A 12,465-nucleotide genomic window follows, 5' to 3' on the forward strand; every position below is an offset into this window, starting at 1 on the left:
GATGCCAAACTTCAGTAATAAGCTTAACAAACAGTCATGCACGACTAATACTTTAGTGTAGTAACTGGCTTGCAGCGTGCTCGATCGTACACAACCATGAGGTGGGCTTTCATTTTTGTCCTCAAACCGCTGTTGCCGAGAAACCTGTATTACCTGGCTCTAGGTTCTTTTTCTGCAATACGTTCTATGCTATTTTAAACATATCGAACCATTTATGTTAATTGAAAAGGTTTACATAGTTTGCTACTTACACAGAAACGCTGCATGGCTGGCAGGCCTTCTTCCAACGAGAAACTTGCAGCTGTGGGCTTGGCTCTTCTCGCCGTGGTTTCACCACTGTTCATTGATCGAAATCCGTCAAGTGAGCCAGATGATGATGATGATGAGGTCAGTTCCATAAGTCTTGGTTCTTGGCTACCACTACTACTTATCGTCTTGATAGTGGCCATCAACATGTCTGGTTACTTGGACAAGAGCTTTACTTGTTCTGATCCTTACTGGATATACCGGATAGGTGGTTCTTCTTGCGGGATCATCCTTCTTCTCATGGTTCTTGCTTTGGTTTTGATGTTCAAAAGTTCAATTGGTTAACAAAGTGTTTAGGAACATAGCAGTATGCATGAATCATGATCATCTCTGTTCTCACCAATGTATTCCACCCAGTGAGGCTTTTCTAGTATATATGAAGTAACAAAGTACTAATAGTGACTGCTATTAAAACCGATTGTTCATTCTAAAGTCTAGTTCCAAAATAAGCAAATACATAGAAGAGGAAATCCGTCGTTACGGCAAAGAGTTTTATTCTCTCATAGGATCGTGTTGTGGGTTTTAAGGGACTTCCTAAAAGTATTAAGGACTGGCACTAGCTGGTCTATGTTCTTGGAAAGACGGCCATCTTTCCACAGTTCAGGTGGTTAATTGGCTTATTGCTTTATCAGCACACAAGAATGCGTCGCTGTGCCAACGGTGCCATAGAGGCATAGACATCATATCCGAAACTACCTGAAATTTCAGTAAGACTTTTTAAGTTTTGAAAGATCTTGACTATGATTAATTCAACGACATTACTAGGCGTGCCGCGCCGAATACGTCATCCGGTTGAGCAAAGTTTATCTTTAATTTTCTTTAGAAGATAATACATTGAACGAAAAAAAGAGATGATTGATTTCAACAAATTATTGAATGGAGAACAGTACCTCTTATTTACAGTTTTACATATCCTATTTGGCAGCAATACATTTAAAGGGGAACATGATTTAGCAACTACAACCTCATTAGGATTTAGACGAGTCATTGTTTAACATGATCATTGATTGTAAATCACATGAACAGCAGACTACCGATGCTTGGCACTGTACTGCGACGTTTTTCACATCATAGAGTGGAAGCCGCAAAGTTTGAGGATGATGTGCATTTCACTTCGACAGCCAAACTTTTAACAGTGCCTCGACATGGGTCAGTACCAAATGCGGCATTTGAAACATCAATAGAACAGCTGTTTTTCCCCTGGCAAACCTAAACAACAACTCTTGATTAAACACAGAAAAGAGGACTACCCAGGTTTGGAGGGCAAAAATACATCAAGCAACCCTCATAATTATCAGGGCGAGTTGCTTCTAAAGTACTGCATATTGGTGACTGGTGCACGAGAAGGCGAGGCTCAAACATGCAGCTCCACCAATATAAGCAAACAAAGATCAGCAGTGTGAAATTCTTACCTTGGCTATAACAGCCGCTGAACTGGGTGCATGGCAGTGGCCTGTAGAAAAACTTTGGCAGCTTCCTCGAGGAGTTCCATAACTAGCAAAAGTTATTTCTGAAATGGTGTGTCCATAGTCACACTGCAAGTGCATCTCCGGTGCTTTAGCATTGATAGACACATTTGTGTGGATAGGACCTGGATTGGACCAGAACTGTAGAGGTGGATAGTCAGACTCTGATACTTGCGAGCAGATGGCCTTGGTATAATGCAACTTAATCGATATCTCCAATGGGTTTCCACCTGTTTCCTCAAAGATGACAAGCAGATTGTTTGATGCCTGCAACCATGATCGTGGGATATGGTACCTGGGAATATTCAGGATAATCTGTCTCAAATGCTAGTGTTAACCACCCAAATCATCCAATTGTGTCTACGGACATCTGAAGCTACAGTATGATAATACAAACGATTGTACATAATGCATAATCTTCACTCTGTCACAAATCCATTTTCCAGTGTTCATTGCCTCGGAGTAAGAAATATATCAACCCTCCCATCAAGCTGACATTTAAGTACTTAAAAGCATAGAGAACTTAGCCTTGGAAAGGCAATTCCTGATCCATTTTCTCTAGTCTGGGACCTTATCCTATTTTTCCCATTACAAAGTGTAGGAAGGAGCAACTTAAGTGATCAAATGCCATGGGAAAATCCATTATGCAAAAATGCCCGGCGCCATATCTCCATTATGAGAATCAAGTATTTTATTCGCTACTAACACCAATTCACATGATCAATAACTTCAACACATCATAAGTATCAAAAAACTATCAAAAACTACCCAAAAATAACAAAAAATAAATAATAATAAATAAAATAAAATAAGTAGATAAATAATAATAATAAAATAAAACCCAACAAACAAACCTCAAATTGCATATTTGCATTTGTTCTTATAAAAACCAATGGATAAATTAGACAGCATTTATCTCTGAGTTGAAGTGAATTAAATGATAGAAGGATGTAGGTAACAATTGGTTTATTCCAATCTTATTTTCAGTACAGGTCACCCTTTATGATAATAGCAGAGTACAAAATGATGATATAACAGTAAATGCGTTGATTAACAAGCAGATATACGCATACCAGGTTTGAGTAGGATTTCCACAGTTTGTTGCACATTTTTTTTCATTATAAGCTCCTCGATAATCACATGTTTTCTGGCAGCCATCTTTTGGGGCAACCATTGACCAGTACCTTCCTATGTTATGGCCATTGATCCAAGCCTGTCCCTTTCCCATACTTCCGAGATCAAGTGAAACAGGGTCTATTCCATCAGGGACTTCAAAATATGTCTGCCATCAAAGGAAAAAAACAGAGATATTACACAGACATCTACCAATATTGTTCTCTTCAAAGTTAATATAAACAGAAGATGTATAACTTCTTCCTAAACATTTCACACAGCATCAGACAAATCTTGTCACCTTTCTGTGGAACGAATCAACATGTGGGAGCAGAAGATCTAACTGAAGCAACACCTCCAAACATCTCAAATCCGACTTGGATATGTTACAGTAAAGTGGACTAATACATAATAGATAAAACCGTCAAAATTGATATTACTACATGTCTGACCAACCAGGAGACAGAATCACCTTGCTGGCACAAGTAGACACTAGACAACTATAAGATCAGAAGAGCTAGTCATACTAGATCTGGACTTCCAATAGACCATAAGAACGATCACCACTGAAGACCACACAACACCTTAGGTTGCTTAGTTTGCCTAAAAAGACCATGCTGCGGCAATTCCGGCCAACCAAAATACCACAATCCTTCTGGTGGGATGTCAACCACATTATAGGCTTATAGTTCCATAGTAAAGAGGGCTAAATTTAGCTGTACAGCATTGCTAGAAGATTAATATTAATTGCTAGTGCACAAGTCAACATCACCGCTGGAAGTGGAAAAGAAACAACTTTGCTACAAGATGGAGTGCATCACTCAACTTGGAAAAATGACTGAAACAGTCCGTTATTCATTCTATGGACACAATATAATTGCGTTCACTATTGTAGTATAGATAATCCATAAATTCAATTCTTTCATGGATTTGGCTATGTTGTTCAAATGCTGCAAAAACTAAGGAATAGGAAAACTAGGAATGGAATGGGCAACTAAAGTTCATGTAATACATCCCACCAAAAGATTACAATGGAAAAGGAAGAGGGAGCATACTTCAAGATCATTCTTACTGTAAAACTAAGTACGAAATCACCAATAAGAAATTGTATCTATCACAGTGATATATTTAAAGAACAGATTTGATTACCTTATACCACGTCAACATTGATGGTAATATGTCTGGTGACAAATTTACCCAATCAGCTGATTCATTTTGCTCTGGAGCAAACATTTTCAAAAATTCGCCCTTGAGCCCAACCTAGAGCCAGACATGTAAACAAACCAGTACCAGATCAATTTGTTAAAGATAAACGATTCACAGCTTTTTGGAAGAATACTATACACACTATCAAAATGCTATAATAAATTAAAGATCTATACTAGCACACAAATAGGGAATATTTGAACCCTAATGGCCTAATGTACATGCAGTATAAAGTTCCGTTTTCGTAATAGACGAGCAGGGAAAAATATTTGTGGCCTGAGTTGCATGGTAAAAGGAAATATATCAACTACAAAAGCTACTTTACTATCCACTTATATGCATCCTAGTGACTACTGTATCTACCTAAAAAATAATAATCAATATATTCATGCATACGTGATACGCCCCAAAAAAGATAGTTAACAACTAGTACTTCAAAGTCTTATATTGGATAATGTGGATTATGTTAAAAATGGATTTCGGTTATGATACTAATATCGAATATTCAGAAGGAAAATCCAAATTAAATAAAAAATTAACAAAACAACACTGACAGAAGGAGGGGGGGACCTGATATGTCCACAATGAGCTTGAGAGGTCAATTTCCCCAGTTTTAAAGCCAGTCAACTTAACTTTTCCCCTAAATCCTGCTCCATCCTTCTCTAGAAAGGCACCATAATTCTGTGCAAGGATATATGTAAATATAAATATATATACAATTTAACTCAAATATATATATTTGCTACTAACTTTTTCTTCATTATTTGAACTCGGATACAAAATGACTGTTAAAAGTAAGGGAAACATCAGTGAACTAATCTCAAAGTACTGTAGTGAAGGAGAAACATGGAAATTCTTGGCGGTAATGCCACATCACAGACCAGTTTTCATGCAGAAACAATGTACGAACACTTATCTCTGATAGAGTAACAATAACAGTCACGAAAACAAAGACTCCTTCGCAAGACACCAAATTTACTCATGATGCCGTGCCTAGCATCGCATGTTGTCTACATAACTGAATCAACAAAATTCTATGAGTGACTACTCCACAAAAAGTTTTCTATAACTAACATAACAGGCTGTATCCGTAGAAATAGAGCACAATTACGCAACAAAGCTCACATTTCCCTCATGTGTTGCAACAAAAACTTGGTGCCTATTGCGAGAGTATTTGTTTCATGTGCCAATCTAGCTTTTTGCATTTTTATGTCGACCTATGTTGGCATCAGATCACGTGACCCTAGATATCTCTATTTGTGACTATTACCTGCAAACCCACTGTCTCTGACAATATAGCCAATTCGTTGTATCCTTGCTGCAAATGAAGTGGTTGTTTAGCACCGAACCCATCATTAACTGCACTGCCTTCATACGCATAAGGCATGTTAGCATGGCACAACAGCAGTTACCTAGTGAATGTCAAGAGCATGTAACAAATGACATGCAGGGACACATGGAAACAGTTTCTTTAGGACTGCCAACAACAAATCTACAGAACTAGTTCAGCCTAATTGAAAAATATGCACAGCGTAACAGCGTAGGCATAGATGCACGATTTTACATAGAAGGCTAGTTCCCTCTGCCATCAATGGAGCATACTTGCCAGTAGAGTGAACAGAGCTGCCTCAGCTTAAACTTAAACCTCGTGCAATATAAGCTTGATTGGGGTTGGCACATTTAAACAGTTTTTCTGATTCATTTTTTTTTCTTTGATTTTTTTTTTTTAAAAAGAAAAACTACTTCACATAATTTAAATAAAAGAAAGGCAGAAAAAGGCCTTCCCTCTCAGTTTCACATTTCATGAGTCCCCTTCCAACTTCTATAGTTTAATAATTTAATCCCTCCGTCAGCCATTATTTTATACCATAATAGTGGCTATCTTTCTTTCAGTGATACTTTTTTTCTTTTTTGGTAACTTTCTTTCAGTGAAACTGAGAGGCTAACTCTCATCAGACGAGGTAATTACAATCCAAGATTCCAAACCCTTTCTAAGCTTAAAGTATGGGATACTTGGGTTTCAGGGTGAGCCAAGCCAGAGGTTTGCCCTAATCAGCCCATTATTGTTAAGAGCTGGAATCCTATTTGATCACCATAGATTTGTGCCTCAATGAACATTACCTTAATACTACATCAATAAAAAAAAAAAAAAAAAATGATCGTAGCAGACAATAATTTTGTATTATAAGATAAATGAATCACTCCATGAGTTAAATACCCTCTACCAGTCTACCTGCATGGCTGCACGAGACTTTTGGATCTTGCTTTTGAAACTTATAAGTAAGCTTACGTTTGAGCATCTGAATGATACAAAATCGTAATGCTAATTTTGATGTTTTCTAAAGCTTAGGTATGATGCCATACTATACTATGTCTTCCACAACTACAAGGAAAGTTTTAGCTAATAAAGTATACAGTACTAGGATATGGATCTCCAGTTCTCCAGTTCTCCAGACTACCTTCCCAGAACGATATGAAGAACGAGTATCTGTATGAAGATATGCCAGATTAAATATGCTTAGAACCTGATATGCAGGTCATTTGCAAGTAGGGCAGGGAATCTCTCCCATCCGACCCGACCGATTACGAATATATCGGGTTCGTCTTTGTATCCGAATTCGGTCGGATTCGGATTCGGGTATGTCGGGTTGATTCGGATATAATTTTTGGGATTTTTGAATTTTTAGTGTTATCCGAAGATATTCGCCAGATTATATTAAATTTGGATATAATCGGTTCTTCGGATATTGTGAAACCTGATATAGCCATATCAACCGAACCTGACCCGATCCCTGCCCTATTTGCAAGTCTGAAATCATTTTGCATATTCTTCACAAAGGCTGTGGTTGAGAACAACTCCCACTATTCTTCTAAAGTTAAGAAACACTATATGGGCAAATCCAAATTCACGATTCTTCTCAGTGCTTCAAATGTTTTTTTTGTTTTCTGTTATTTACCTTACAATCTCATAGCTACAACATAATGCTGCCTGAAGTTCAGAGTGAAATTCGGAACCACACCTGTAAACTGGCCATTCAGGAAAATCTGAACCACGTCACGCATGCTTTCAATAATGAGTATGGGGCTATCTTCATTTGCCTCCCAAAATGCAATATCTTCGTCAGAGATCTGTATTCTAATAGAGGTTGCATTAATGAAGATCAGTAAACGGTAAAAATTATGTGCACGAGCAATATGCTTATAGGCTTATATTTGGAGGGGAGAGGGGGTAGTTGAGTATAAATTTCAAAACATAAGTGATTATAATCAATACATAAAAGCGTCAAATTGTGACAACAAAAAAAATATGACATGATTTCCTTGAATTTTTTCCCCACTGTAACTTTAGCATAACACTTATTAACACGTGAGAAAAGAAAATGCAAAACTGAGAATAAATGAACCTTGTCATGACAAGCTTATATAAATGTAATCAACCAACTAACTCAGTTATATGCATACAAAAAGCATGATGATATATTTCTGAACAGCTTAAAAGTTAGACAATGATGTACCTGGTGATACACCATAAATAATCAGAGGTGTCCTTGGTGGCATTCAAATGCTCCACAATCCCTTGCAAAGTGAAACTGTTCTCACCCCATGCACCAACAGGCTCTTTAACAGTCATCCAACTCTTTGAGATGGTGGGATCTACATCTTGAAGCCACAATCCCCCAGATTCGGTCCTTTTTGAAGAATGAGGTGATCCGAACACTTGGGTTTTGACTGAGATCTGGGCGGTAACCTGGTATAAATATCCAAAATAAAGAACAGATCTATCATCTATGAACTGTTCATGTAAAGAGGTCATACTAATTCATACATATTACATAGAACTCTAAGACACAGAAAGACCAAGGTACATAAAAATCTTTAATTATTGGTATTTAAGAGCAAGACACAGTCTGTGGAAGAAAAGTGATACGAAAACAATTTGCTCTAGCCTATTCAGATAACCATGAAAAATATACAGTCATCTCAACCATAATAGTGTCAATGTTGAAAAATCAATAATTAGGTAGAAGATTACTGAAATATGGAGTAGAACTTCGTACTGCTCCAGTCACCAGTGGAGTAAGAAAGTGGAAGGAGAAGTAATATCATGACTGTATAGCATACATCTTTCAAAATCAATTTTTCTAGTCCCCCAAGCTCTTGACCCATTTCATAGAAATCCTTAGATTTGTACGTAGTTAGGAGACACGACATCACAAATTATGAATTTGATCTGTTTATTCTCAACTCTCAACTGACATTCGTTACGCTTCATATTTCATCAGTATATACATTTTTATTTTATTTTTTCTATAATGTATTTTCAGACAAGAAATAAACTAAACATAAGAAAATAAGTAACACATTTAAGTATCTTGATGACAAGAAATAAACTAAACATAATTAGGAGGCCCTAGGCAGACTAGGCTATACCACCCTTTGCCCCTTGGGTAGGCCTAGTTCCCTCGCCGATATAGTTCTCACATAACAAACCCATGGAGAGAAGTTTTCATTTTTCACAGATTTCGTAGGATCTTTTAAGGGGCTACTCTATTAAGAAAAAATAATAGAAAAACAAAACAATACTCATGAGCGATTTAATGAGCAGCTAAAACAGATCAAATGATATAACTTATATTTCACAAACTAATGAAATGACCCACAAAAGAAGTGCTCATTAGGTCTACTTGAATTTCTTACATTTATTATTTCAGAAACTGAAAAAAAAAAAATTGGTGAACCATTTCCTACATCTACAAACATTCATTATGACAGCTTTATCTCGTTGTTCAATTTGTTTCTTATGTTACTTTAAACAAAAATCGGAGATTCCTTTCACTGTTCTCACAAGTTTATCAATCATATTTCCATTTTTTGTATTTCAATTTCATGATGGTTAGTTGTTTCTTCTGCGAGTTTCCCCAAGTAATACTGACAAATTGGATGTAAAGAAAGATGACTTATCCACCACAATAGAAATCTACAAGTATGAGCAAGTGTAAAACATATTGAACACTAAGCTAGTATATTACCTTGGCGGTATTGAAAGCCACATTCACACAATCTGGTAATATACTCACTGACCAAGGTGGTAAAGAATATGCTCGACCAAGAAATGTCACACTAGCCGTCTTATGCTCGTCAATATTTGCCAGAAATGCTGAGCAACCAATTTCAGATTTACGATAAACATGTGCCTGAGGGGGAGAAAATGTCTCAAGTAAAACATCTGCATGCATAAGAATATCATAATTAAGATGGAATGTGTAATGAACTAATAAAAATATTTCAGTTCATACAAACCTCCTGCTTTGGACCCAATCGTATATACTGCGGTGAGTCATCCACTGCAACCAGAGCAGGTTCACAGAGTTTAATAGCTGCGTGTAGATTCTTCAAATGCCCCCACTTTGGCTGGCTCAGCAGGCCTAATAGAGTTAAGATGTAATCAGTAAAACCAGATGACATGTGCATACAGGTCTGAATTAACCGTAAAGGAAGAATTATCAGCAGGAGAGGATATCACTCTTGGACCATCAGGAATTAAAGACCACTCATTAAACAAAAAATAATTTCCCATACCATATTCATCGAGTGGAGCATCATAATCATAACTAGTAATATAAAATGGGCCTCCAGAAGTTCGGCCAAAATTTGTCCCGCCAAAGTACTGCAAACAGATCGGAGTAAGACTATGAAAACATGTAATTTGCGTACTGCATATTGAACCTCTAGTTGGTATGAAATTATTTTGAAATTGCAAAATGAAATGCAAAGGAAAACATTTTCTACTAACATGCATGGTGCTTAGTCATTTCTCGATGGTCCTAAGTGAAAAGTAACACGCGAGAACAATTTCCTCTTTGATAGTCCTGAGCTACAAACCAATTTTTTTCAGTGACCTTGAAAAACATGTTGTGTATTAACCTCTTGAAAAGAATTTGGAATCTCTGACTATTCTTAAAAGATCTTGATATGTGTACTAACTACTTTGACCAACTGAGATGCAGGAAAATCACGAGATGAGTAATAGCCACTTTGGTCCAATCTTTAGATAAGTGTATGTACCATATAATATATAATTACTACATAATATATAGTTCTTTTTCTTGGTAAGAGTGTAGATATTATATTTATAATCAAAGAAAGAGAACAAAGTAGACTTACATTACGTCACAAGAGCAGAAGAAAGCGATAAAAAATATTCAAACACAGTGGAAACACTAACTAGTGCCCATCGATGAGTCCCATTGAACAAAAAATCTCGCAAACGAAGTATACTACATAGTTACTATTTTAAAATTACAGGTGGCTTGAATATGTTAGTACCATATAATAGTTCTGAAAGCTCCCTCCACGTTGGAAGAAGCGAGCTACGGCAAATGCAATATCTTCAGCAGGCCTGTGAGGCACTGTTGCACCCCATGACGTGTACCTTCAAAAGATCGATAAAAAAGTGAAGGTGCAAATGCATATGAACTTGTTCCCTAGGAACTCGAATCTGATAATATACCAAGACAAAAGAGAGTGGCTGAGTAGTGTATACATAACCCTCCAAGCGTCTGCCTCATGTGAGGCATAAGCCTTAAAACAGCCGCCGAGTCAGGCCATGCATCAAAAACTTTTGCAAAAGTCGCCAAAAACTAATATGGAACATATCTTAATAGGCCATCAACATACCATCCGTTCCATTCCTCCGTCCAAAGTGCTGGTTTGTTATATGAATTCGGCCTGAATCCATCACAATAATATCCATTGCATGCATCTATCTGAAGAAGGAACATAGAAGAAGAGGGCAATTCAAAACATCCAAACTCTGTCCTATCAATGGATTGGAAAGAAAACTGGGGGAGTTGATTGCCAATGAAGCCAATGTTTTGGTAACTTTTTTAGTTACATGCAACATTTTCTACCTTCTATTAGTGCCATCTAAGGTGAGGACTTACAATATCTTCTGGAGCATCTGTTTGTTTGCACATAACCCAAGGAACACCCGCACCTAAACTGTGTGCCATTCTTGCAGCCCATTTAACATAGTCTTTACCACTCTGACCATATGAGCTTTCAATATTACCATATTCATTTTCGATCTGTCAAGAAATGCCCCAAATTATTTAACAAAATTTGCTATTTTTAATTTATAATGAACTTCAGAAATGTTTTTACAACCTGCAACAATATGATAGGGCCACCTTGCCATGAAAAAAGCATTTCCTGGTGCATCAAACCCACCATCTTTTCAACAAACCTTTGCATCTCATCCTGGATAAAACTAATATCATAAGAATCATTAACCAGAGACACCTATAATGACAAAATTTTAACGATCCACTAGATCAACACCATTCAACTTTGTGCAATTCATTCTGGATTAAATATGTGTTATATTGCTAATCAGTGCAAGAACAATCAACTAGGAAAAGGCTTAGCGTTACGTTAAGAAGCCATAATCCACTTATTCAGATTACACAACTAATTAGTGCTTCCAAGGAATACTATCCAAATTACTGCAACCGATAAAAGAAGCATGATATTAGCATTTTAGTTGTACATGTAGACACACAAACAAACACAATACCTTAAATGGTCCATTGTCAGTTCGGAATTTTATCCCAGGGACATCTCGCAACCATACAGGAAATCCCCTGCAAGATTACCAAGAACTACGGTAAACATCTGGACAAACAACAATGTCAAGCATGAAACCTGATCAAAGATAGAATGGGGAAAAGAACTTTTAAAGGGAGAGAGTGATACCCAAAATTCCACTCAGCACACACATAAGGTCCTATACGGAGGTGGAAATAAAGTCCACTCTGCCCAACCAACTTCACAAACTTAACAATATCATATCTTCCTTCGAAATTATACTGGGGAAAAAACAGGATAAAATGATAACATATCCTAGAAACAAAATATGTTGGATAAAACTAATATATATACCTGTCCTCTAACTGGCTCATGACCATTCCAAAATGCATAAGTTTGTACAACATCTGCACCACCTTCCTTGATCTTAGCAATCAGACCAGGCCACATCTGTTATCATTCAAATGTATAACTAACACTCAATATATAATATAAAAAAACACACTTTAATCAAAATAATGTTGAGAAAAGAATTGAACCTGAGGAGTTGCCCGTGGGTAATGAATACCAGCAGAAATAAGCATTCTTCTGTGTCCATCAATGATCAAAGCTCTATGATCATAACTCACATTAAATGGTTTGAAAAACAACTCATCACCTCTACATATTGACAACTTGATAACTAGTACAAGTAAAAATATACACTTCAACATTTCCATGAGAGAGAGAAAAAATGGATAATGAAGAAGAAAAAACAATGACGAAGTATTTATATATGTTTTTTTTA

General features: G+C 36.7%; 2 protein-coding genes across 2 annotated transcripts; one reads left to right on the forward strand and one right to left on the reverse strand.

Annotated features, from left to right (window-relative positions):
- The first annotated feature begins 24 nt into the window (after positions 1-24).
- Positions 25-720, forward strand: LOC147500771 (uncharacterized). Its single transcript, XM_086559424.1, has 2 exons — positions 25-163; positions 256-720. The coding sequence occupies exon 2, from the start codon at positions 265-267 to the stop codon at positions 589-591; it is 327 nt and encodes a 108-aa protein (XP_086415550.1). The 5' UTR covers positions 25-163; positions 256-264; the 3' UTR covers positions 592-720.
- A 441-nt stretch (positions 721-1,161) lies between these two features.
- Positions 1,162-12,427, reverse strand: LOC147500772 (beta-galactosidase 9-like). The gene is made up of 19 exons (XM_086562376.1): positions 12,218-12,427; positions 12,033-12,128; positions 11,847-11,959; positions 11,668-11,734; positions 11,259-11,351; positions 11,036-11,179; positions 10,770-10,858; positions 10,419-10,524; positions 9,672-9,759; positions 9,393-9,517; positions 9,122-9,286; positions 7,607-7,839; positions 7,112-7,227; positions 5,362-5,459; positions 4,662-4,772; positions 4,035-4,145; positions 2,846-3,054; positions 1,719-2,067; positions 1,162-1,515 (listed from the first exon to the last, which is right to left on the reverse strand). Exons 1-19 carry the CDS (start codon positions 12,395-12,397, stop codon positions 1,375-1,377), a joined length of 2,634 nt encoding a protein of 877 aa, XP_086418502.1. The 5' UTR covers positions 12,398-12,427; the 3' UTR covers positions 1,162-1,374.
- Positions 12,428-12,465: the final 38 nt, after the last annotated feature.

The sequence above is a fragment of the Coptis chinensis genome, chromosome 5 (assembly GCF_015680905.1).
Source record: "Coptis chinensis isolate HL-2020 chromosome 5, ASM1568090v1, whole genome shotgun sequence".
In the NCBI taxonomy this organism is placed as follows: domain Eukaryota; kingdom Viridiplantae; phylum Streptophyta; class Magnoliopsida; order Ranunculales; family Ranunculaceae; genus Coptis; species Coptis chinensis.